The 24,983-nt window shown below is 41.9% G+C and overlaps 2 protein-coding genes and 1 pseudogene across 17 annotated transcripts in view; 2 read left to right on the top strand and 1 right to left on the bottom strand.

Moving 5' to 3' along the window:
- LOC133472567 (zinc finger protein OZF-like) overlaps positions 1 to 591 on the top strand; it is a 284,984-nt gene extending 284,393 nt beyond the window's left edge. For 12 of the 13 annotated variants that reach the window (XR_009786755.1, XR_009786756.1, XR_009786754.1 and 9 more), the window contains one exon: positions 350 to 591. Coding sequence is in view for 9 of the 13 variants with exons in the window: in XM_061763614.1 (XP_061619598.1) it covers positions 350 to 372 (23 nt within the window). In the remaining 4 variants the exon portion in view is untranslated. Of the gene's footprint in view, positions 1 to 189 lie in introns of all 13 variants that reach the window. The other variant, XM_061763604.1, reaches the window with a different exon arrangement.
- Positions 1 to 23,558, bottom strand: part of LOC133472529 (gastrula zinc finger protein XlCGF57.1-like) — a 200,021-nt gene extending 176,463 nt beyond the window's left edge. The window contains exons 1-3 of one of the 4 annotated variants that reach the window (XM_061763477.1): positions 23,197 to 23,549; positions 22,644 to 22,800; positions 10,844 to 15,350 (exon numbers count right to left, since the gene is read on the bottom strand). In XM_061763477.1, the coding sequence (XP_061619461.1) occupies positions 14,266 to 15,350; positions 22,644 to 22,770 (1,212 nt within the window). In that variant the 5' untranslated portion in view covers positions 22,771 to 22,800; positions 23,197 to 23,549 and the 3' untranslated portion in view covers positions 10,844 to 14,265. Of the gene's footprint in view, positions 1 to 10,843; positions 15,351 to 22,643; positions 22,801 to 23,196 lie in introns of those variants that run through there. The other 3 variants (XM_061763475.1, XM_061763476.1, XM_061763466.1) reach the window with 3 other exon arrangements.
- LOC133472591 (charged multivesicular body protein 2b-like) lies at positions 20,872 to 21,969 on the top strand (annotated as a pseudogene).
- Positions 23,559 to 24,983: the final 1,425 nt, after the last annotated feature.

The following is a 24,983-nucleotide window of genomic DNA, read 5'->3' as shown; positions in this document are numbered from 1 at the left end:
CCCAAGGACAAGTAGAAAGAATGAATCGGAACATTAAGGAAAAATTGGCCAAAGCTTTAGCTACTTCAAATCTCAATTGGCTACAAGCCCTTCCTTTGGCTTTGATGAATGTACGAATGTCCCTCAATTCAGCCAAAGGCTCGACTCCATTTGAATGTCATACTAACAGACCGTTTCCGGCTCCTACAGCTCCACTGGAGACAACAGATGTTTCCGGCCCTCCGGAGCTCAAACAACTAACGCTTGCTTTTTCGCAACTAACTGCAAAACAACCCGACGCTCCTTTGGTAATGCATGAAAGTGAATTTGTATGGTTGAAAGTAACCAAAAGAAAGTGGTCTGAACCCAGGTGGACAGGTCCTCATAAAGTGACGGAGAGAACATCGTCTGCTGTCCGCCTACAAGGAAAGGGGGAGACGTGGTACCACCTCACCTCTACACGACCAGCAAAGACCCCGTCTCGACAGATCATCATTGCCACAAGTATGACTGCACGTCAACGCCAGACCAGATCCCATCCCAGTGACGACATCACTCATCAAAGGTTGAGATCACGGTACACGGGCAGAATAATCCCGGTGACTCAACCTAGGACCGATCCTGAAAAAACACCACCCAACAATGGCCCGCAAATGGGACAATGTTTCAATTTGTTGGTACATCACAACCCTTTTTATTGTATTAACTCTCTTGCCTGTTTGGTATTTTTGGATGCCTCTTGGTGCGCCCTCAAACCTAACAACAATACAGAGAAGTAAGCGAAAACTCAATTCAGGTCACTCAACTGTACCTATATCCCAGTCTGTTCCCTGGATTTTAGAATGGACGCACAACCATTCAATAACTTAAACAGTGCCACCAAGCACCTCTACCGCCGTTGAAATACCAATTACATCTCTAAAAGGGTTCAGAAACACCGTTCAGATAACAGGGGAGGGCTGGAGAGGTTATTGGTGGTATATGACAGGAAACGTCCTAGATTTAAGCTGGGATTCTTTAATAACCACTCAACAAGGTAACTATTGGCCATCGGGAAAGAGCAAAGAAGCTGTCTTTTTCAAAGACAAAGTCACCCTTACTAAACAAGGGGATCTACTTAAACTGACCTTTGCTCTCCCCGATGGTATATTGCGTCCACCAAATGCAACCATTTTTAATGTTTCATGCTGGTGTTTTTTACTCTGGGCCTGGTCATCAGGACCAGACCCTCATTTTCCCGTTGTCATATGTGAAAACACTACTATGGGACAACTCGATCAGCCAGTATTAAATAATTATACACGAACTATCAAGGTGACGGCCATCAGTGTACCCTTAAATAGCGTGGATGGTCTGTTTCGAGTTACCACAGGCGTAACAGGAAACAGCAACAATTGGCTATTATTAACTGAGGAAGCGGCAAAGACTACTAAAGAAGATTGCGTGGTTTGCATGGGACCTCGTCCTTTACTCCGGGTGGTTCCTGCCAATATTGACACACAATGTGTTATGGAATTGATGAATAAAACAATACCCTCACAAAACTGTTCCAAATGGGACAAAATACACCCATTGGTAAGATGGCAAAAAGATAAACCTCTGTTTTCAAACCAAGTTGCAAAAGGCAACTTCACCTGTATTAACATTACAGGAAACAATGGCCGATTGGGAAGGTTAAACCACGCACAACAATGTCAGTCACTCATCTTTGTAGGATCATCATTTCGGCCACAATCCAGGGGCGACATCTGGTGGTGGTGCGGTGATGACCGGATATTCGACAAACTCCCTTTGAACCAAGCCGGTTACTGTGCACTGATTTCTCTCCTGCTGCCAGTAAAGGTCTTTCCAACCACGGTTCATGTGTTGATGCAGACTATTCAAAACTTAGGACCACAACACTTGTCCCACTTATCCACAATCTGTTGGTGGTGTACTATAAATGAAAACACAGATAGAATTAATTACATACATTACAATGTGCAACGCCTAGGTAATTGGACACAAAGCGGATTTGAAGCGGTACATGGTCAACTAGCCGCCACCTCTCTGATGGCTTTCCAGAATCGCATTGCTTTAGATATGCTCCTGGCAGAAAAAGGAGGCGTATGCTCCATGTTTGGCGAACAATGTTGCACTTTTATTCCTAATAACACAGCTTCTGATGGCAGCCTAACCTCTGCAATGGAAGGGCTCAGAACATTAAACAAAAAAATGAAAGTACATTCAGGGGTAGATACTTCTATTTGGGATAATTGGATGAGAGTTTTTGGACGGTATAAGGCTCTGGTATCTTCTATTTGTATTTCTATTGCTGTGTTTGCTGCTTTTCTCACAACATGTGGATGTTGTTGCATTCCTTGCTTGCGCTCTCTTAGCCAGCGACTCATTACAGCAGCTATCGAAAAAAGAGATGTTAATAACCCCGCCCAGATGATGCCACTCCTGTCTTCAGGGGAATCCCCTGAGATGCTCGATGACCCCGCGGGCATATTTTTGTAATCGTACATTCTCTTACATGCTATTTAACATATCCTGGTGTCGGACTCTTTCGAGTCCGAAAGGGGGATTGAAGGCCCTCGCACGTGATATACTGATGTCATGATCATACATAGACTTATTTGTGCACTGTTATGTTGTGTAACCTAACCTCAGTATTAAAATGTTCTGATAATCACGTAACTGTGAAAACTACGTCAGCCGCAAAACAGGATGTTTTGTCCCAAGAAGAGATAATCCTGTGACCTTGGATCCACCCTGCTCAAGCTTTAAACACCGCCCTGAACACTGTATATAATCTCGCACTGAACGCTGAGAAAGCGCACATTTGAGCACATTTTGTGCAGCTGGAGCCTTTGCCTGTAGAACATTTGTACCCAGAATATTCTGCAATAAAGATCTTAAAGAAGTTCCTTTCCAGTCTCTGATTCGGACCCCGACATTCTCATCATCCGAAATTCAACCAACACGCGAAGGACTGGCGGAGAGATACCATCCTTCAACATCATCTTAATATCTTTATACTATCAAAATCCGTATCATAATAAACATACACATACTGGAGTCAACAACTTTTAACAATCTATTTGATTTTATATCCTTGATACAACTTTGATGTTCTCTTTGATGATATAACTTTGATGTTCTTTTGAAGATCGTTTGATACTGAGTACATCAAGCCGAGTAAGGCTGTCTTACATTATTTTTACTTTTGTATTACTAGTGAACAATGCTTTGAAACTGCTTTTGTGCAAAAACTGTAACCTGTGTAGGATTGTCTCTCAGACGAAGCAACACAAGATGTAATACAAAGACAAGAACAAACCTGTTGAATGCATGAGGGAATTGTATTCACATGAATATATATACATTTATTTGACATTTAACATATACACAATTATTGCATATTGCTTAGAGATTAACATGGTGTTATGAAATGTATTCTTTGAGTTCAAGACGTATATAATGTGCTTGTAACTGAATGTATTCACTGAGAACCTATTTGGGTGAGCAAATAAGGGTCAAGTCAGGACACGCTGAAAAGTGAAAGTGAAAGGTACTTTCCACTCGGGTCGTGTCAGGACAAGCCAACAGCGAGGGGCGCATGTCAGGACATGAGGGGTGCATGTCGGGACATGTTGCGAACAACGGAACATTCGAGAAGAAGGGGAGGTCTGAGCCCGACCAAGTTTATAAAAGCCTCACACACAAAATGCACGGGGCTCTCTTATCCTCCAAAGGATAGGGAGACACATGCTCTTTCCTCTTGCAATGACAGGGACATGCTGACAGGAGGAATTCATCAGGCTACTTGGATAGCTCTTCATTTTTGAATTTTCCTCTTTAATTGGGTAAGACTAAAAGAATATTATAATAAGGTAATTAAAAGAACCGCCATTGACATTGCGTGGATAGGGAGGAGAGCTAGTCAGCTGTCCAGGGATTCTTAAATTCCAAAATATCTTATTATTAATTGGGTTTAGGGCTCTGTAGGACTTGATCACCCCTTAAAGCTCACTCAAAAAGGAATACTTGTTTTATGATTTAATACTTTTAACTATTTCAACTTATTTTCATTTTTGTTATTCTTATTATTGTTTACTCTATAATACATACCCATACTGACATATTATTATCCTATCCTTGAATAATCACTGTATTAAAAACCTTGCTTTAATTCTATTCTATCTTTGTCATCCTTATAATGAGAGTTGTCTCATTCTTATCACTCAACCTCTTATAGTGATTGAACGTCGACGACACTAACGTCACCGGGTCGTAACACTATCCCAAAAGTAACTCATCGATATCACTTCGGCTTGATATAAAAACAAATCCGTATGGTCCTAACAAGGATTATTAAATTTACTAGGTCAATGACAAGTGCAAACGATTCATAGAGATGGAGCTGCTGTAAAAACGGAGCACTCACATTATTATCCTTTCACTCGGTACGGTTACTCATCAAGGGGTGGTAAGTGAGAGCAGATCGGATTGGCTTCGTAAAACTAAAGTCAGTCCGCACACCTAGGCGAATTCATCTCGACACCGGCTTGAAAAGCTCCCGTCCCCTTGCGCGTACGGTGTTGGAGACGGTAAGGAAAAAAGGGGGAGGCTTGACCCTTTAAACGGAGAGTCGGTCAGGACATTTTTCCCGATTAGTCCTGCGGATAAGCGAAATCTGACATTGCCAAAGAGGATTTTCTTGCGCATCTCCACTTTTCATCGAGCAACTTCACATTCAGAAAAAATATTTTTCTTCATTACCTTGCTCATTTTCCTTTTTTTCTGATCATGCAGAGATCGGCATCTCAGGTGCAGGGTTCATTTAAATGTGATTTGCATATTCAAATTGGGTGTGGACAGGGAGGAGTCGGCTACTCCAACATGTGGGCTCATTTCCACGTTGATTGGAATGTACAAAGGAAATGTGCTTGGATTCGTGAGTACGCAGTTTCATACATCTGGATATTTTTGTGCGTACGACATTTTCTGGATTTGAGCGTACCCCATGTTTTATTCGGAAATCCATGCAAGTCTTTGTACATGAGGCCCCAGGTCTCCACCAAAAGAGGACCCATCCAAAAGTCCTCTGAAATCTGCATATTTCACTGTCATTACCATTGATATAAAAAAAATATTTTCAGTATCACACCAGTCCATCTCTGGGTGACACTCCACCACCACAGTGTCATTATCTGTTTCCTGCAGTTCTTCTGCGGAGCTTGTGTTGCGCTTTGTGCCTCGTTTTTCCCTCTCTCGCCAGCAATTATCACCTCCTTGCCCGTGCACCTGCTTCCAATCAGCACGCATCACAGTCTGCATTTGAGCCTGCCAGATCCAGGGATCCAGCGCCAGAAAATTCACGCACTTCCATTGTGCACTGGCCAACTCTTGTTTTCCTACTCTTGTTAATGAAAAGATTACTCAGTGACCTGCCAGTGGCGGAGCTAGACTTTTATCCTTGGGGTGGCCAATGCTATTTCGGTGGGTCCACAAACTATGACGATGAATTTGTTTCTCGACCAATGAATTGCAATCTGAGTCTCTAAATGTTGCAATGTACATACTAAGCACACAGAAGATGAGGTTTGTGTGCATAAATTAAAGTTTATTAACAGTGTTTACAACACAATGTACACAAAAACACAACTGCAACAAATTTGCAATAATCACAGGGTAACCCGCTCACACGTTATCCACTCACACACACACACACACACACAATTACCCACTCAGAGACTCTCACACACACGAGCAATTCACTCACACTCTCTCTGTCCACCTTAGCGTAACCTGACTTGCTTCTGAAGTGATATATCTTGTCCCCGTCTTTTCATTTCTCAACGGACCCTATATATATATATATAAAGACCAGTTTTGTAACTCTTAGCATCAATTACAATTGCACAGTTTTATCAAATCCCCACTTAGACGCCACGTAGACGCCATGAGATGTAACTTGTCAATGTATTTGGGATTGTGTGTGCCAGACTGGCACACTGCACTGGCTGCTTATTGAAACACTGCATGCACTGGGCGATAGGTTTTTGTATTTACCGCCATGAGATGTAACTTAATGCTAACTAGCTTTATACCCGTGGCTGCTAGCAAAACGATCGCCTATCTGAATACAAAAGTGATTTTAAACAGTGACTCATTAGGACACCACTGTAAAACTTACTTTAGTATGATGTCGTAGATTGGCTGTGGGGCAAATCATCTTCTGTGGCGTGGTACATACCGCCAACTACTGTACAGGAGGGATATATCAGTCAAAAGGCGTCACTGTTTTCAAAATGCAAACGGCTACTTTCGACAAGACGTGTGGTGTCGTGATACGTCAATCCTCTGGGGGGGTCCTATCAGATTTGAGGGAGGTCCAGTGCGACCCCGGCCTCCCGTCTGGCCCCACCCTGGTCGGCAGGCAATAAAGTTTTGCCTCTCAAGTAGGCCTAAGCTAATAAGTGTAAATCAAAGCCTACACAGCAGCAGTGAAATTGACTCTGTTCAATTAGGAAATCACCAAGTTTCTATCAACTGGTATCCCTTTGAAGAGTGAAAATGAAGGTCCAAGGGAGGACCAACAGCTCAAGTCAGCACATGACAACAGAAGGTGATGGAGACCACTGTGGAGTATCACAAGCAGACGCTAAGAGGCCGTCTTAGCGCCTGCATCAGATATTGATGACATGACCTCACACACCCCTCACACGGATGATGATGATGTACAGTTTGAAGGTGATATGACATGTCATACTGAAAACAAACGATGGAAATGTTCTCAGTGTGGTAAAATATTTGCTTTTCAGAGCATTTTGAAACGACACATGAAAATATAAACAGGAGAGAAAGATTTTGCCTGCTCAATTTGTGGTCAAAGATTCTCTCAGAAAGGAAAATTAAAAATACACACGAGAACCCACATTGGTGAGAAACCTTTTGCCTGCTCAGTTTGTGGTCAAAGATTCTCCCTAAAGGAAAGCTTAAAAATGGCACAGTGGACGACTGGTTAGAGCGTCTGCCTCACAGTTCTGAGATCTGGGGTCCAATCCCCGGCCCCACCTATGTGGACTTTTCATTGTTCTCCCCGTGCCTGCATGGGTTTTCTCCGGGCACTCTGTCAAGTGGGCGGCCAAGCCACATGAAGCGATGGAACGAAAGGTTGTGATTGGCTTATGTAGCTGGGTTCATGTGATTGAGCTTAGCCCCAGTTTCAATTCCTGGTTCAACCACCAGAGGTCGCCAAACCAATCATGAGTATGATCTAAATGACCAGTTCAAGCATAAATCTTCTTAAAATCTTAATACTATTAAACCCCCTATCATAGTAAACAAACACATACTGAAGTCAACCACTTATAACCATTTGTTTGATTTTATATCCTTGAGATAATTTTGATGTTCTCTTTGATGTTATAACTTGGATGTTCTTTTGAAAATCATTGATGAAAAGTACATCAAGCCGAGTAGGGCTGTTATACATTATTCTTACTTTTGTATTACTATTTTTACAATGCTTTGGAACAGCTTTTATGCAAAAACTGTAACCTGTGTAAGATCGTCTCTCTCAGGCAACGCAGCACAAGATAAACTACAAAGGAAAGAACGAACCTGTTGAATGCATGAGAGAATTGTATTCACATGAATGTATATGCGTTTATTTGACATTTAACATATACACATGTATTGCAGATTGCTTAGAGATTAACATGGTGTGATGAAATGTATTGGTTGAGTTCAAGACATGAAATGTGCTTGTAATTGAATGTATTTACTGAGAACATACAAGACATGAAATGTGCTTGTAGTTGAATGTATTTACTGAGAACCTATTTGGGTGAGCAAATAAGAGGTCAGGTCAGGATAACGCTGAAGTGAAAGTGAAAGATACTTCCACTCAGGTCACGTCAGGACACTGAAGTGGAAACAGGTGCTTCCCACTCAGGTCAAGTCAGGACACTCTGAAGTGGTAATAAAAGGTACTAGCGAGGAGCGCGTGTCAGAATATGTTAACAAAGGATTATTTTAGAAAAGGGAGTTTCTGGAAACCAAGGTTATAAAAGCCTCACACGCTGATAAACGGGGCTCTCTTATCCTTTTCCAGGATAGGGAGACACACGCTCTTTTCTCTCGCAATGACAAGGGACATGCTGGCACGAGGAATTCATCAGGCTACTTGGATAAGCACTTCATTTTTGAATTTTCCTCTTTAATTGGGTAAGACTAAAAAATTATTATAATAAGGTAACTAATAGAACCGCCATTGACATTGCGTGGATAGGGAAGAGAGCTAGTCAGCTGTCCAGGCATTCTTATATTCCAAATTATCTTATTATTAATTGGCATTATGGCTCCGTAGGACTTGATCACTCCTTAAAGCTCACTCAAAAGGTAATACTTGTTGATGATTTATTACTTTTAAACTACTTCTACTTCTTTTCATTTTTGTTATTGTTATTATTTTATTGTTTACTCTATATTACAAACCCTTACTGTCATATTATTATTTTAACCTTAAGTAATCACTGAAATAAAGACTTTGCTTTAATTTTATTCTATCTTTGTCATTCTTATAATGAGAGTTTCTCATTTTTATCACTCAACCTCTTATAACTGATTGAACGTCGAATAACACCGGGTTGTATCACTATCCCAAAAAGTAACTCATCTATATCACTTCAGCTTAATACAAAAACAAATCAGTACGGTCCTAACAAGGATTGTTAAATTTACTAGGTCAATTACAAGTGCAAACTATTTTTAAGAGATGGAGCTGCTGTAAAAACGGAGTACTCACATATTACCCTTTCACTCGGTGCGGTTACTCATCAAGGGGTGATAAGTGAGAGCAGATCGGATTGGCTCCGTAAAACTAAAGGCAGTCAGCACACCTAGGCGAATTCATCTCGACACCGGCTTAAAAGCTCCCGTTCCCTTGCGCGTACGGAGTAGGAGACGGTAGGGAAAAAGAGGGAGGCTTGACCCTTTAAACGGAGAGTCGGTCAGGACATTTCTCCCGATTAGTCCTGCGGATAAGCGAAATCTGACAACTCCGGTTTTCTCCCACATCCCAAAAACATGCATGCTAGGTTAATTGACAACTCTAAATTGCCCGTGTGAATGTGAGTGCCAATGGTTGTTTGTTTATATGTGCCCAGTTCAGGGTGTACCCCGCCTCCTGCCCGATGACAGCTGGGATAGGCTCCAGCACGCTTGCGACCCTAGTGAGGAGAAGCGGCTCAGAAAATGGATGGATGGAAAGCTTAAGAATACATACAAAGAACCCACACTGGTGAGAAACCTTTTGCCTGCTCGGTTTGTAGTAAAAGATTCTCTCAGAAGGGAAATTTGAAAATACACACAAGAATCCACTCTGGTGAGAAACCTTTTTTCTGCTCAGTTGGTGGTCAAAGATTCTCTCATAAGTATCAGGCTAAGACACACAAGTGTGCTGGTGTGAACAGCAGTGATGAAGAAGCTTTAAATGGAAAAGTAAATGTTTAATATCAAAGGAAATTACTATCATACCGATTTGCAAAAATCCACATTCTTGTATTCTAGTCTACAATCTTTTACTTTATACTTTTGGTTTTCTTTATATCTTCTAAAAGCCTCCTGTGGACAAATGTTGAGAATGAGCACTGGTGCCAAAATACATTTGTCCAATGTTTAAAAATGATCAAATGATTGATCGAACTAGATTGTGAAGAGACGTTTGGGCTTTTGGTGAAAAGTGGAAATATGACGGTGGCTCAGCCACTGAGCAGAACGCAAAACTTGATGAGTGGAATCTGCAAATGTTGAGTCAACTGAACTGTTCTTGTTTTTTTTATGTCAGAGAACATCCAGCTAAGTTTAAATCAGAGGTATGGAAGCATTTTTGTTTTGCAGTAATAAAAAACTATCAAGGAAAAAAACATGACTGGCATTTAATAAACTGTTTGCTGACCGCCGCCGTCATCGACAGATCATCAAATGTAAGTAATATGAAATGCCACAATCACCCGAAGCAAGAAGAGGCCAAACATCAATTAGTGAGACATTTCAACCACGTTTTCTTCATCAGAACACGATCGAGACCTAAAAGGTTAGGAAACACATTTGAGCCACGGTACAAAATTCCATCACGGACATACTGTACTTCAGCAAAACACTAACACAGACACTTTACTTTGAGACAGACCAAAGTAGTCAAAGAGAGCATCGAGCAGGCAGACTGGAAGTGTGACTGGAAGTGTCTCACCCTGGACAGATGTGAACTTGGACATCACAAACTACTTACAGCTACATAAAACCTACTGTTAATCCAACCTGAAGAGATGTCATTTACACTTTATTCAAATAAAGTGTGAATGTATGTGCCATCATTGGCATTTGCCATAATGGTTCTTTATATGCGGCACGGTGGCCGACTGGTTAGAGCGTCAGCCTCACAGTTCTGAGGACCTGGGTTCAATCCCCGGCCCCGCCTGTGTGGAGTTTGCATGTTCTCCCCGTGCCTGCGTGGGTTTTCTCCGGGCACTCCGGTTCCCTCCCACATCCCAAAAACATGCATGAATTGGAGACTCTAAATTGCCCGTAGGCATGACTGTGAGTGCGAATGGTTGTTTGTTCCTATGTGCCCTGCGATTGGCTGGCAACCAGTTCAGGGTGTACCCCGCCTCCTGCCCGATGACAGCTGGGATAGGGTCCAGCACGCCCGCGACCCTAGTGAGGAGAAGCGGCTCAGAAAATGGATGGATGGATGGTTCTTTATAGTTTATTTTTTTTCCATAAACAATTTTACCTGATACCTTTACAAGAAAAAAAAGGAATTTAGGAAATTTCACCTGCACGGTCCAGAATCCAGGTATTTATTTCACAGTCACACAGGTTACATTTTTGGGCTAAAAATTACTGAATCGATTTCCAAACACTGATTTCGGATTGTATCGTTGAATCGAATCAGCAACCACGAATCATACTCCCAGTGGTTAGTACTATGCGTTGTGGCCTCAGCAACCCCGGTTCAAATGTGGGTCACGGCAGCAACGAAGCCTTTTTAGCGCTGCTGACTGGAGTTTGCTTGTGGAAGTGGCAATCATCCATTGGGGGCTTGCAGAGGAGGTGGCCTTTTTGTGGGGCTAGTGGCTCAATGGATCAGAAGACGCTAGTTCAACTCCTGGTGAGCTCGGTCATATTTTTGCATTTTTTACAACCCAATCCGAAACTGCTGTTGGATACATTCACCTGAAACATCTGGGTTACGGTAACTCACGCAACACTGTCAACATGGTCAGGTCTTCCCATGACAATATCAAACATAATGGAAACCCCTAAAGTTAGTAACTCATTAAAGTCCTACATCATATTAGTTATTTTCATCATCTACAATTTACACCATAAGAAATAAAGGCCAACTTCTCATTTAATAAAGACTATTGGGGGACAGAGAATGTCAACATTATAAGTTTTGTCTTCTCAGTATTTATCACTGTCAGCGACACCCCATTTGAGAGAAATACAAGCATAAATGGAATCATGAGTGCTTCTGGTGGTCTAGCTCCAAAGCTGAGTTTCACGCTGGAGTCGAATTCACTCTTTGCCAAACACAAATAACATGTTCCACAAAAGTTAAGGAAAGGTGGCATGAAGGTTAAGAGCTGGTTTGGAGATTTCACATTCAGGCCAGTCACAATCTTCTTTGCTCAAAAACAAAGGGACTGTTGCCATAGCTAATTGGAAATTTAATTTAGAGAACTGAATTTGAATTTTGAGCACTGAATGTGAACATATATCGAGTTGAATTTACAGCGAGGATCAAATATAATCTCGGAGAAACTGAATTACATTTCGTTCATTGAACTTCAGTTCCAAATTAACATTTACTTTTTTTCAAATGTAACTAGTCACATTTTTTTTTTAATGCAATTATTCAAGTTTAGTAACTGAAATGTAAAATAATTAAAATTCAGTTTCAGCACATATTTCAGCCCGGACCAGGGCACTGGTGAATATCCCCAGACATCAGAAATCCGATGCAAATTAGAACTGGCTCGAAACGTTGCCTTTAAAATGCGCTTTTGACATTTTTCTTGTCGTGACGTTAGGCCGCATGCACCAGCTTTGGTACAGGAAAGTGGACAGCAGTGAAAAACTGCCAAATCCAAAATGTTTAAGGCTGTTTTAGTTCATGAGAAAAACAGTGTGAAATAAAGGTCAAAAGTCAAAAGGTTTTGGCCCAAGTTAGTTTAAAACTCTTAATTAATGACACAATTAACAATAAATAGCATGCATACTCCTCATTTTCCTTGTCCGGGAGAGAGCTTCACAATGATTTACTCCACATCTCTCCGGTTGAGTCGTTGTTCGGTCCTCGTGTCCCTTCGTCACTTATTCCACACGATGATCTCGCAGTCAATCATACATCATCTACTTTTCGATCATATTTTTGGGCAAATAGCCTATCATAAATCAGTGTCGTTCCAATGTTGCATTCAACATCAGGTAACAGACATGACAATAGAGCAGAGGTGCCCGTGCTACAAAGTCACAGTTATCACTGTCATTGCATCACTCAGTCAGTAATCATCGCCACCATGTCGCTTTTGTTTCTAGATTGTCAATTAATGTGCGGACAATAACTGTGTGCGAATGAGAATTGTATTAATTATTGAAGTTGGGTTAGGAGTGTAAAAGTAAAATAAAATATTAGCCATAAGTATTCATGCAAAAAACACATTTTTAGTTCTTTTATGTGAGGAAAAGCCATTGATGTTTCAGGAGACCAAATGTCTGTCGTTTATTGGCAAGAAGTAACATGTTGGAGACTGATAGTTCCATGAGTGTCGCGACTATGTGTCTGTCTGAACAAAGGAGTGCTTGTACTCTGAGGTAGGGTTAGGTGCCAGAAAATTCCACTCTTTATAAGGCAAACAACAGATGTTACAACCTTCAGAAATAAGCCCAGACAAATGGCTAGCGCAGAAACAAAATGTTCCCAGGCAGGGCGGCCGGAGCCCAGATGTCACTGTTCGCAAGACGTTTGGCGCGGACGTGCGCTGCCCGCTTCCTTCCCAATGGAGTTTGCCCAGGCACCCAAAAGGGTAGCTCGGAGCGCTGTCAGGATGCCCTGCGCCGGGGAAGGGTCCGATGTGTCCTCGCCACCTCATGGTGCGAGGTGGGGCTCCCTGAGTCAGTTTTCAGCAAGTTGGTCGAACGAGAGCAGCAAACAAAGGGGGCTCCAGCCTTTATGGCCAGTCACCAAGGGGGTGGTGCCCCCCTTCTGGGACCAAAAGGGGAGATGGACCACCTCTTAATTTTACTTTTCCATCCTAGGATTATTTTGTGGTTTAAAACCAGTGGGATAAAATATTAATTGTTGGATTTAAGATAACGAGACCAATTTCCAGCATTGCATTGTCACGCACACATCCTCTTTAATCCCTCTAACGAATGTTTCAATTGTATGTGGTTGTTGAGAAGACTAATATTTGCAATGTGGCATGTGTGTTGTGTGGGGTGAAACGTCTCATCCAGTTCAGTTGACAAAAAGATTTAACATCAGACTTTCAAATTTGCAGAAATACAATCACTGGTGGTGCTATTGCGATGGTAACACTAAGGCGTTCTTTAATTTTCATATAACATTCAAATCCAGTGAAGATTGTGAGTCGTTCCTCCGGAGTTGCAGTAAGTTTTCCGCCACCTGTGGGTTTCGCTAGTGTTCCATCCATTGTCCCAGACAGAAGGAACAAATGTCACTGTTGCTTAATCAAAAGCCACCAAACAGCGGGTTCCTCACCTTCTTGGTCATCAATTCCAGTGTCCCCAACCCAAAAAAAGAAGTCTTAGTTGGTGAGACTCTTCAGGCTGGCTGTGGGTTAAAGTTAATTAACTTTGCGTCCGAGTGAAAAACCAGTTGTCAGTGTCTCAGCTTTGATGAGCTACTTCGGACTGGCTGGTAATTCATTTGGCAGCTGTGTGCTAAGTTAACGCGCATGCTTCTCCTTTGAAACATAGAACAGGCTTTCTGTAGATGTCTTGTCAGGCACCCAAAAGGGGCAGGTATGCCGAATAGCACGAGACTGGGGGTTACTGGGTGTCATCTTTAATGGCGTGTCCGTTACATAGCTTTCTTCTCTTTTGTGATCTCTTTACGTGTGCTTTACATTTTATTATTAGTCTTAGTCTGGGCCAGTTCACAGCTAGTACTAGGACCGCAGCAATCCGCTGAAAAGATGAAAGGCTAACTCATCTACTAGCTGCTGAAGATTTACAACTTTGCTCTCCCGACACCCATATTCAAGTCCTCTCCTCCACTGACAAGAAGCTATCACTTCTCGATCTATTACACCAGGAGATTAAGGAGTTCAAAACCAGCTTGGAGCAGGAAAAAGGTTTCTCACCAGTGTGGGATCTTGTGTGCTTTTTTAAGTTTCCCTTCCGAGTGAATCTTTGACCACAAACTGTGCAGGAAAAAGGTTTCTCACCAGTGTGTGTTCTTGTGTGAATCTTTAAGTTTTCCTTCACAGAGAATCTTTGACCACAAACTGTGCAGGAAAACGGTTTCTCACCAGTGTGGGTTCTTGTGTGTATTTTTAAACTTGTCTTTTTAGAGAATCTTTGACCGCAAACTAAGCAGGAAAAAGGTTTCTCACCAGTGTGTGTTGTTGTGTGTTTTTTTAAGTTTGTCTTCTGAGTGAATCTTTTACCACAATCTGGGCAGGAAAAAAGTTTCTCTCCAGTGTGAGTTCTTGTGTGTCTTTTCAAGTGTCCCTTCCGAGTGAATCTTTGACCACAAACTGAGCAGGAAAAAGGTTTTTCTCCAGTGTGTGTTCTCACGTGTTCTTTGAACTTGCTCTTTTTAGAAAATGTTTTCCCACAATGAGAACATTTCCATTGTTTGTTGTCAGTGTGATACGTCATATCACCTTCTGACTTCCGGTTGTAAACATCAGTGTGAAGAGAGTGTGACGTCATGCCAACAATATCTGAAAGTGGAGCTAAGAGGCAGTCTGCTTGTAATCGTCCACAGTGGTCTCCATCAGCTTCTGTTGTCATGTGTTGGCCTGAGCTGCGGCTTGGAGGCTTCGCCCCTCTGCTCTCCTCACTCTGACCATCTTCACTCTTCAAAGGGACACCAGTCGATGGAAACTTGGTGATATCCTCTTCCTCTTTGATGTCGGGGCACACTTCTTCCTCTTCTTTTTTAATCGCAATAGGCTCCTCCTCCTCTTTGATGTGGGGGCATGCTTCTCCCTTCTCTTTTTTAATCGAAATGGGCTCCTCTTCCTCTTTGATGTGGTGGACCTCTTCGTCCTCCACGTCCTCTTTAATGTGAGGGGGCTCTGGCTCCTGCCCCCCAGTACGAAGATCTTCAGTGATGTCTGAAAGACAAGAAGATAAACACAAATATTTTCTCATATTTTGACTTTAATGTTCTGTATTATGGTTTATATTTAAGGTTAATGAGAAAGCCAGATGAGTTTGATAATTAAAATTGGGCAGGTCAACAACAATAAAATGTGAAAAAGTGGAAAATAATATTTAATAAAAACAAGTATCAATAAAGGTAATACAGTGGACCCTGCATAATCCTGGTTTGGCATTTGGAAATTTTTCTTTATAGGTTTTTTTTATTGTCACAGTGGCCTCTTGTAAACAATTTCAGCATCCGTGAAATGAATACAAAAATATACAGTTCAAAATAATTTTGCAAAGCCTCACCGCATTCATCCCAACATCGACGTTTAAAGTTTGTGAGGGATACTGTACATGATTCCCTCACCTGCTTTTAGTTTGTTATGAACCCTTTATTCAACATGTGCTTTGATGGAATGTCATATTTTGTAAATATGTAACTATACCACATTGAACAGTTTGCGTTGCTTGTATTTGCTTTTATTTTGTTTTCAATCAGCCCCTGTGAATAATTTCAAGTGACATAATACTGACAACTTGTATACTTTCTGCTAAAAAAAAAAAACATTGGGCTGGTCCTCAAATGAGCACCAGAGGTTGTTGCTTGGTGCTCTTTTTTTTTTTTATGACCCACCGACCTCAATAGATGAACTTAGGTTTGTTTGTAGACATACTAAAAAAAAAAAACATGATTTTATGTACAAATAAAGGAGTAAAACTTGTTTTTGTTAATGACCTAATAACGGTTTCTTCTCTTTTTAGATCTTTTTACGTGCTTAACATTTTATTATTAGTCGTCTGGTCCAGTTCACAGCTAGTGCAGGAAATAGCCTGTACATACATACCTGTAGAAATAGACATTCATTTATAGACGCGTTGTATATTATTTCATAACTTGCATATATACACTTATGTAATAATAGACTGACTTTAATCATAATTAATTAATTATAGATACTTATTTTATCACCCCATGAGAAAATTGTCATGTTATTTATTTGTCATTAATGGAAAAATGCTGCGATTGGCTGGTGACCAGTTCAGGGTGTACGCCGCCTCTTGCTCGAAGATGGCTGGGATAGGCTCCAGCACGCCCGCGACCCTTGTGAGGATAAAGCGGTACGGAAAATGGATGCATGGCTGAATAATGGCAAAATGGAAGGACCGTGGTTGTGCCAGCCTTAGTTATGGGCAAATGATCCCGAGGCTTTGGAGCTTATGTCACTCTTCCTGAAGCGGGATGATTCGAAACGCTGTGTCGGAGCTTGTATCAAAACACCAGTGTCACGTGACCGATGACGTTCGAAGCTTCGCGCTTCATTCCTTCAAAATGTTTTGAAGCTTTTCATTGGCTGATCGTCTTTCAGTGTGTGTGTTTGGCTAATGGCGTCTCAACGCATTCTGAGCCAATGACAACCAAACAACATTTAACCCTTAAATGTAATTTGCATTTATTCTTCGGGTTAATATGGAATGCGTTTTAAGAGTGTTGGGGAGAGCAGCTCCATATTTTATTGTAATGACGATATAATCATTATTTGGTATGAATGAACAAAACACTTGAATGACCATACAGACTTTTCTGAACTTTTATTGCTGTCATGGGAAACGGTGTCAGTGCTTCAATCGTGTTCTTGAGAGGTTGCTATGGCTTCAGTTGTCCACCAGATGTCACAGTCACTGAAGTCTTGAAGCTTTGAATCTTTTTCGGCACAATTGTTAGGAAAGCCTCAGTGCTTCATGAGGCTTCACTTGCCCACCACTAGCCAGCCTATAGTATGTTATTAGCAATGATGAGGAGGAGGAAGATGATTGGGGAGGGGGCATCGAGGGATCTTGCACAGGGTGCCATTTAAGGTAGCACCGCCCCTGACTTGCAGAATGGGACACTGCGGTCAGCTGATTTTGCACACTTTACTAGGACTGTGACCCCAAATCTTTTTTTGCACCACGGTCTGGTTTCATGTGAAAACATTTTGATGTAGCGTCATAGCTGCTGTTCAGCAAAATATAGACACCGCAACGCCCCATGAAGCCCCCGCCGCGGTGCCCCCTCGTCGGTAAATCCTGTGCGTACTCAGACACGGTTGTCGGCTTCTGCGAATGTGGTGCCGTTTGCGGGCAACTTTTGTGCTGGCCACAGGCTCGCGGCTGTGCTCAACTAAAGTGAGGAAGGAACGGATCAATTCATGAAGTGATTCTTCAGTACGTTCACTCAAAAGACTGGATTGTTTGAGAGAGGTGACGTACGACATGCTCCGACACCGTGAGAGACTGCGAGATTTCCCAGGCAAAATTTTGACGGCTACGGTGCAAAATCAGATTAGCAACCCGGAGACTTAATTTCCTCCTCATCCATTGTTTTTTTCTCTTATTAGGAGGCTGATTATTATTGATTACTTTTTCCAATCCCTGTTGATGCCAAGATACCATCGTGGAACCACTCGAAGATTTCATCAAAAGATCTTTCGATCGCTTCGTCATGCAAGCTAGCGGAACCCACCATGACGATCGCAGCAATCCGCTGAAAAAATGAAAAGCTAACTTGTCTACTAGCAGCTGACGATTTACAACTTTGCTCTCCCGACGCCCATATTCAAGTCCTCTCCTCCATTGACAATTAAGCGATCACTTCTCGATCTATTACACCAGGAGATTAAGGAGCTCAAAACCAGCTTGGAGTTCCCACACCAACAAGTCAGAGAGCTAAAATAAGACAATGCTGAACTTCAGTCAGCCATGAAAGCGATGACAACGGAGGTAGAAGTTCTCAAGGGGGAGGGGGGAAAAAATAAAATAAAATCAAAGAAGCAATGCTGGACTTCCAGTCAAGAAGCATGCTGGATAACCTCAGTTTTTCCGGCATTTCCGAGTGTACACCTGATGATCCAGAGGCTCAAATAAAAAAAACCTTCTTATCAACAGCGCTGAAAATCCCGAAGGAGACACTCGCAAACATTACCTTCCACCGAGTACACAAGCCCGGAGAACCGCAAGCAGGGAGTCATTCCCATCCAATCATCGCCAAATTCGAACATTTGCAGCAGAAAGTCTTGGTAAAGTCAAAAGCACGGGAGTTGAAGGGTACACAGTTTGGGATGAATGACCAGTTTCCACCCGAAATCAGGAGCGACGCAAAGTCCTGTACCCTCCAATGAAGAATGACCGGCAAGAAGGAAAACACGCCTCAATGTTTGTGGACAAATTATCCAAAAATTATCAACTGTTCTGCGATTCCAAAGTCACCCCTTGGCTCTTCTCATAGAGGAGTATTCTTTTCAAATATGCTCTAGTTGGTATATAGTGTAGAAAAAACGTTTAGTAATTTGTTTAGGGGGGAAAAAAAAGGGAATTGCGCACATCTTATTGCACCCTCCACTCACTGACATGGGTCATTTCCCTTGTTTCTCTTTGGTACTTCTTTTTTCCTTCTTTATGGCCCCTCCCCCGTACGCAAATGTATTCGAATGCTACTTGTGCTTCCATTCGTCACTCGTGATATATTACCTTGTCTTCCGTTTTCATGTTTTTTCCATGCTGAACTCATAAAACACATTCAATACCTCAATACATATCTCCCAACACAACTTCATATTACCAGCTACACAGTAAGAAAGTTCACATTAGACAATATTTCTGAGAGTTAGCAACCTTTCTCACATACATATAGATGATAACACATCCCACATTCACTTAACAATTGTACACTAAACAATGTCAAGCATAACCTTTGTCTCATGGAATGTAAATAGCATTCGTTCCCAGGTAAAGAATATTAAGATTATGGATTATATCACAAAATTAAAATTGAATCTCTTCTTCATACAAGAAACCATTTGTCAAAATCTGAAGAAAATTACCAATCAGATTTAAATTTCAGGCAGTCCTTTTCAGCTAGCTATAACAGCAGACGAGGAGTCTTAATACAAATCCATAATGGACTACTTTTTACTAAATAGCACAATTGACCCAGAGGGGCGATACATAATTGTTCATTCAACTATATTTAACAAATTATACACAGTTAATTTATACACCCCTAATATTGATGATCGAACTTTTATTCACACAAATTTATTTTTTTTTTTTTACATCTGACCAATTTGTCAACTAATTAAACAATTATTATCGGTGGTGACTTTAATATAGTATTATCCAACCATAGACCGCTCCCCCTAAAAAATTTAATCCAAACAACCAGTATTCCCAAATATTAGATGAATCTATGCACGAATGCGGACTCGCTGACATATGGAGCAAAAATAAAATAAAATAAAAAAATAAATCATACAAAAAAGGAACCCACTTTAGTTCACCGCTCCTTCTCTAGAATTTACTACATTCTCACAAATAACTAAATTGCTTAAAACGGCACTTCCAAAATACATTCAATAATAATTATCGATCATGCTCCAATTTCTCTCCGTCTCAAACTTGAATCCAACGTGATACCTTCTCCAGGCCGGCGCTTTAATACTTTTCAACTGAAAGATCCAGAATTCAATAAATTTGTAAAGGAAGGAATGGGAAGATTCTCTAAATATGAATGATTCCACAACTATATCCCCATCCTTAATTTGGGAAACAGGGAAGGCTGTAATTAAGAGTCAAAATAATGTCATACTCTACAAGAAAAAAACTCACAAAAATTATAAAGCGAATTGGAGATTAAAATCAAACAACTCACAGAGGAATACGCAATGAATCCGACAGACCTACTTAGGAACCAACCTTATAATGCTAAACAACAACTTGATTGCATATCATAAAAAAGAACGGAGTTCCTATTACAACAGCCAAGATACACTCCTTTTGCCCACAATAATAAATCAGGAAAATTTCTTGCAAACGAACTTCAACGTAACAAAGAAAAAACACTAATTACATATGTCCAAGATTCAAATGGAAAATTTACTCAATTACCACAGGATATTAATGATACATTTTACAACTACTACAGTAGGTTATATTCATCCCATTATAAGCTGAATAAAAAACGACTGAAACATTTTTCAATAACCGAAACATCCCTCGAATAACTTCAGAAAGTTAATTCTGAAGTCACCACCCCCTGCCCTTTTTGGCCCCACCTTCCTGTCCCCTCTCTTGGCGCCCTTCGCCCATCCTTGCTCACGACGGGCAGTTAACATGGGCTCGCTTTGGCGGGCTATTACCATTTTTGGGTGGCTGCTGGCTCCTGCGTTGGGCTGGCTGGGGCCCACATGCTCTCCCGGGGTGGTGGGGGCAGTGGGACTCGCTGGGTTGGGGGTGGAGGGGTTGGGCGTGGGGGCCGGTGGTTCTGGTATACAGTTCAAGGTGTACCCCGCCTCCCACCCGAAAATGGCTGGGATAGGCTCCACCAGCCCACCCGCGACCCTTGTGAGGATAAAGCGGTATTGAAAATGGATGGATGAATGGTTTAGATCCTGAATACAAGAAATAAATGCTAATGAAATATAAAACCAGTCGGGCTCCAAGATCGACAGACTCGGGTCAAATAGTGGAGCACAGAGTCCAAAGCAAACATGGTGAAGCAGCATTTAGCTATTATGCTGCGCACAAATGGAATAAGTTGCCAACAGAAGTGACGTCAGCCCCAAGTGTGCATGTTTTTAAGTCCAGGTTAAAAACGCTGCTTTTTTTCCACTTTTATATAATATTTCTTGCACTGGAGGAAGACACGACCGAGACTGCTATACTAACACCGGCTTCTCGTTCATTCAAACACTGAGCTTATTTATGCCAGGAGACGTTTCAGTGTAGCTCCGTAACCTTCGTATTTTATATAAGAGTCGTTTTCAAAGCAAAACGATGGCTTCCTTGTTCAAGAAGACGACTGTCGACGACATCATCAAGGAACAGTCAAGGGAGTTACGTGGCACCCAGAGACAGATCACAAGAGAAGAGAGCGGCTCTGGAGAAGCAAGAGAAGCAAATGGAAGCAGACATCAAGAAAATGGCAAAGAGTGGTAACTGGGAGGCATGTAAGAACCTAGCCAACCAGTTGGTCCAGCTGAGGAAGCAGAAGAACCGCACATATGCAGTCAGTTCCAAAGTCACCTCCATGTCTACTCAGACCAAGCTCATGAACTTTCAAATGAAGATGGCTGGGGCCTTGTCTACCATAGCAAAGACAATGCAAGTGATAAACAAAAAAAAATTTCCAGAAGGAAAACATGAAGATGGGCATGACAAGATGAACGGTACCATGGATGAATCTGGAGATGAAGAGGAATCTGAGGACATTGTCAACGAAGTTCTGGATGAAATTGGTACAGATCTCAGGAAAGATGGTCTGTGCTCCAGCTGCAGGAAAGAGCGTCTTTTCACCCCGAGTCCCCTTGTCCACTCTGTCCTTCTGTCTGTACCCTAAAACTCGTCTGTCTGTGCATGTGACTAAAACGGACCAATCACGAGAAATGATTTCCGTAGCGTTCGAGCGCAGCAACTATTTTTGTCGGGTGTGCGCGGCAATTCGTCGGTCACGTGATGCAATGCGGGCGTTGTCGGCCGCGCGAGTATAAAGAGGCTTTTCGTCACATGCTGTGATGACGTACCAGCGTGCCCATTGGTTCTACATACCATCGACGTAGATGGTATGTACGTCATCACAGCATGTGACGAAAAGCCATCCATGTTAACTGCCCGTCGTGAGCAAGGATGGGCGAAGGGCGCCAAGAGAGGGGACAGGAAGGTGGGGCTACGTCGATCGTTTTTGTAGCATAAGTAAACGTATCATCTGTTCATCTAGGTCCATTTGTTCTGTCGCGGTCGCCATTGTTGTTGCTTTGTTACTGAAAGCAAAGTAAAAACGGCTCGCGGAAATGGCAAAAAAAATGCAGAGGAAACTCCACCCTGTGGTGTCCTAGCCAATACCAGTAGTAGCGACACCCCCGACTTGGAGGAGAAATGCAACACACTTTCAAAACAGCACACGTGGGTTGCGCTTGAGTATAAAGGCAAACTAAGCGTGGGACTGCCGCAGTGACGTCAGCGCGGTCGCCGTACGCGCGAGTATAAAGAAGCGTTAGTGTAGACTCACAGAATCGTTAACTGTTGTTTGATTTGGGGGTTGGCTGTCGGGGTGGCCAGCCCCATCTCGGGTGGCAGCGGCACCACGTAGTTCCGCCCCTGCCGCAGGCCCACATGGTAAACATTATTGGATGTTAATAATGTTATGTTAAATGTATCATCAAACGGGGCCCGTAAATAAACAGATATATCATTAAAATTTGAATGCATGCAACAAGTGACCCAACCTGCTCTGCGTAGCACAATTCGAGGCTGCAGATTGAAAACAGCGTCCAGTAGTTGACGACGTGGCTCCTTCTCCACTTTTGGTCCCCAAAGTTCCTCCTCGTACTCTGCTGTCCTCCTTGCAAACATTTTCACACGACGATCACAACACTTTCTGCTCTACGTTGGAGGGATGAGAAAAGCGAGTGATAATCGGACATGTGAAACAACAAGTTTATGATGTGGACATTGTGGGTTAAACAGTACGTCAGTTAAAATGGCAACGCACATGAAAGTCAACAACAACAAAACAGTAGAACGTGCAATTAAGCATTGTAAGAAACATCAGACAGAAAGGAGAGGGCTAATTTGAGGGGGGGGGGGGGGGGAATTGTGTTCAAACATTATAGACACGATTCTTCAAAAGGATTCAGAATTCAGATTAAGATAATAATTGTTACAGGATATTTCAGTATCTCAGACAAACAAAGCTAATAGCATGTAATTGTTGGTGTTTTGTTTTTTTAAAACCTAATTTTAGTGTTAGTATTACATATTGTGGTCCCCACTCCTTACTAGTAGGTGGCGGAGAGAAGAACAGTTTACCTGACGCTTGATCTCTGCTTAACGAAGTGTCGATCACAAACGTGTCTCTTTGTTAGCAAGCTAAGCTAAGCGAAACTAAACTGAGCTAAGCTGAGCTAAACTAAGCTAAGGCTAGGCCGAGAAGCTTCAACGTGCACGAGACGACTCCAACTGGACCCGAAGATTGCACGAATGATGTTTTAGTCCACTAAAGTCGTGATCAGGGGTGTCACGCGTCGAGGATTCACAACATTCGGTCAAAATTCAGGAAGATTTGCTGAAGCACAATCGTTCCTCCTCCCGCATGGCGAGAAGGAAAAGTAGATGTATTACCCAGCATCCTTTACGGCAGAAATATTTAAAACGACAGGCCACCGACTCGAACCGAGTGAGGGCTGTCAACTGCGGTCAAGCCAGCCTCCACTCGGAAAGAAGAAATCTAGAAATCTGCACACATGACTCCAAGTATATGTTTTTTCAAAAAAATTATTAAAAAAAAATACAAAATAATAATAATCCTATTAGTATCGCAAGACCAGTCCAGATCTGTGGGACATTAGAGCAACCAAGAACATCTGATTCCCTGAAAGTCCCCTGAAATCTGCATATTTTGCTGTCATTATCACTGATTTAAAAAAAAATCTCTTCGGTATTGCAACACCAATCCAATTCTGGGTGACACTTGACCACCCTTTGTCTCCACCAAAAGAGGTCCCATCCAAATCTGATCTTGCATTTAAAAATAAAAGTTCCCTGAATGCTGCATATTTCACTTTCATTACCCCTGATTTAAAAAAGAAAATCTGGCTGTCAAATTTAAAGCATTCACTTTGGCGATAAATTTACAATATTTAAAGCGTTAAACAAAATTCACTAAGTTAACACAGTTGTATTTACTTCCTGTGGTGGCTTATGTAACCTCTGCTCACGTGTGCAGATGGACAAACACGGACTACAGGTAGTTTTTCAGTTTTACTTAACGGAGTAAGTAATTGGCGCACTTTCGAAAGCCAAGTACAAATCCCATATTAGTTGTACGTCTTTGGCGTATCATCTGAGAGCAAAATACCCTGCTCAAGTTACCTCCACGGGGCCTCGCAAATTAACGCTGCTGGAGTGTGATGCTCGTGGGCAGAACAAAACCTGAAAGCGAGAAGTTTTGAAAATAATTTCTTTGACAACTATATAAGAAATATCCCTGTGACGATGAGTCAGTTTTCATTGTTTGATTGTGTTCAACAGTTGTATTTTACAGGAGAAGAATTGTATTCAAGGATCAAAGAAAGCTATTAAAACAGTCTTTGAATCTAAATATAAAATACATAAATTAAATAAATACAGTAATAAATAATAAAAGTGCAATCTCATCATATACTGTACATGACCACTGGCTGTGTTTTTAGCCTGCTATGAACTTTTTGTTCACTATATACTATGATGGAATGTCATCCATCCAACCATTTGCCATTCCGCTTATCCTCGCTATGGTCGCGGGCGAGCCGGAGAGGCGGGATACACCCTGATCTGGTCGCCAGCCAATCGCAGGGCACATAAACAAATATCCATTTGCACTCACATTCACAACGACAGGCAATTTAGTCTTGAGTTAACCTACCGTGCATGTTTTTTTTTTTAAACAAAATATCCCAAAGAAAAAATATGCAGCCACGGGGACAACCTGCAAAACTCCGCACAGGAAGGCCAGATTTCAACGCGGGACCTCAGAACTGTGAGGCAGATGTGCTAACTAGTCATCCACCGTGCCGCTGGAATGTCAT

Source organism: Phyllopteryx taeniolatus, chromosome 23 (assembly GCF_024500385.1).
Source record: "Phyllopteryx taeniolatus isolate TA_2022b chromosome 23, UOR_Ptae_1.2, whole genome shotgun sequence".
Taxonomy (NCBI): Eukaryota; Metazoa; Chordata; class Actinopteri; order Syngnathiformes; family Syngnathidae; genus Phyllopteryx; species Phyllopteryx taeniolatus.
The sequence above is the reverse complement of the archived record's forward strand: the minus strand, read 5'-3'. Positions and strand labels throughout refer to the sequence as shown.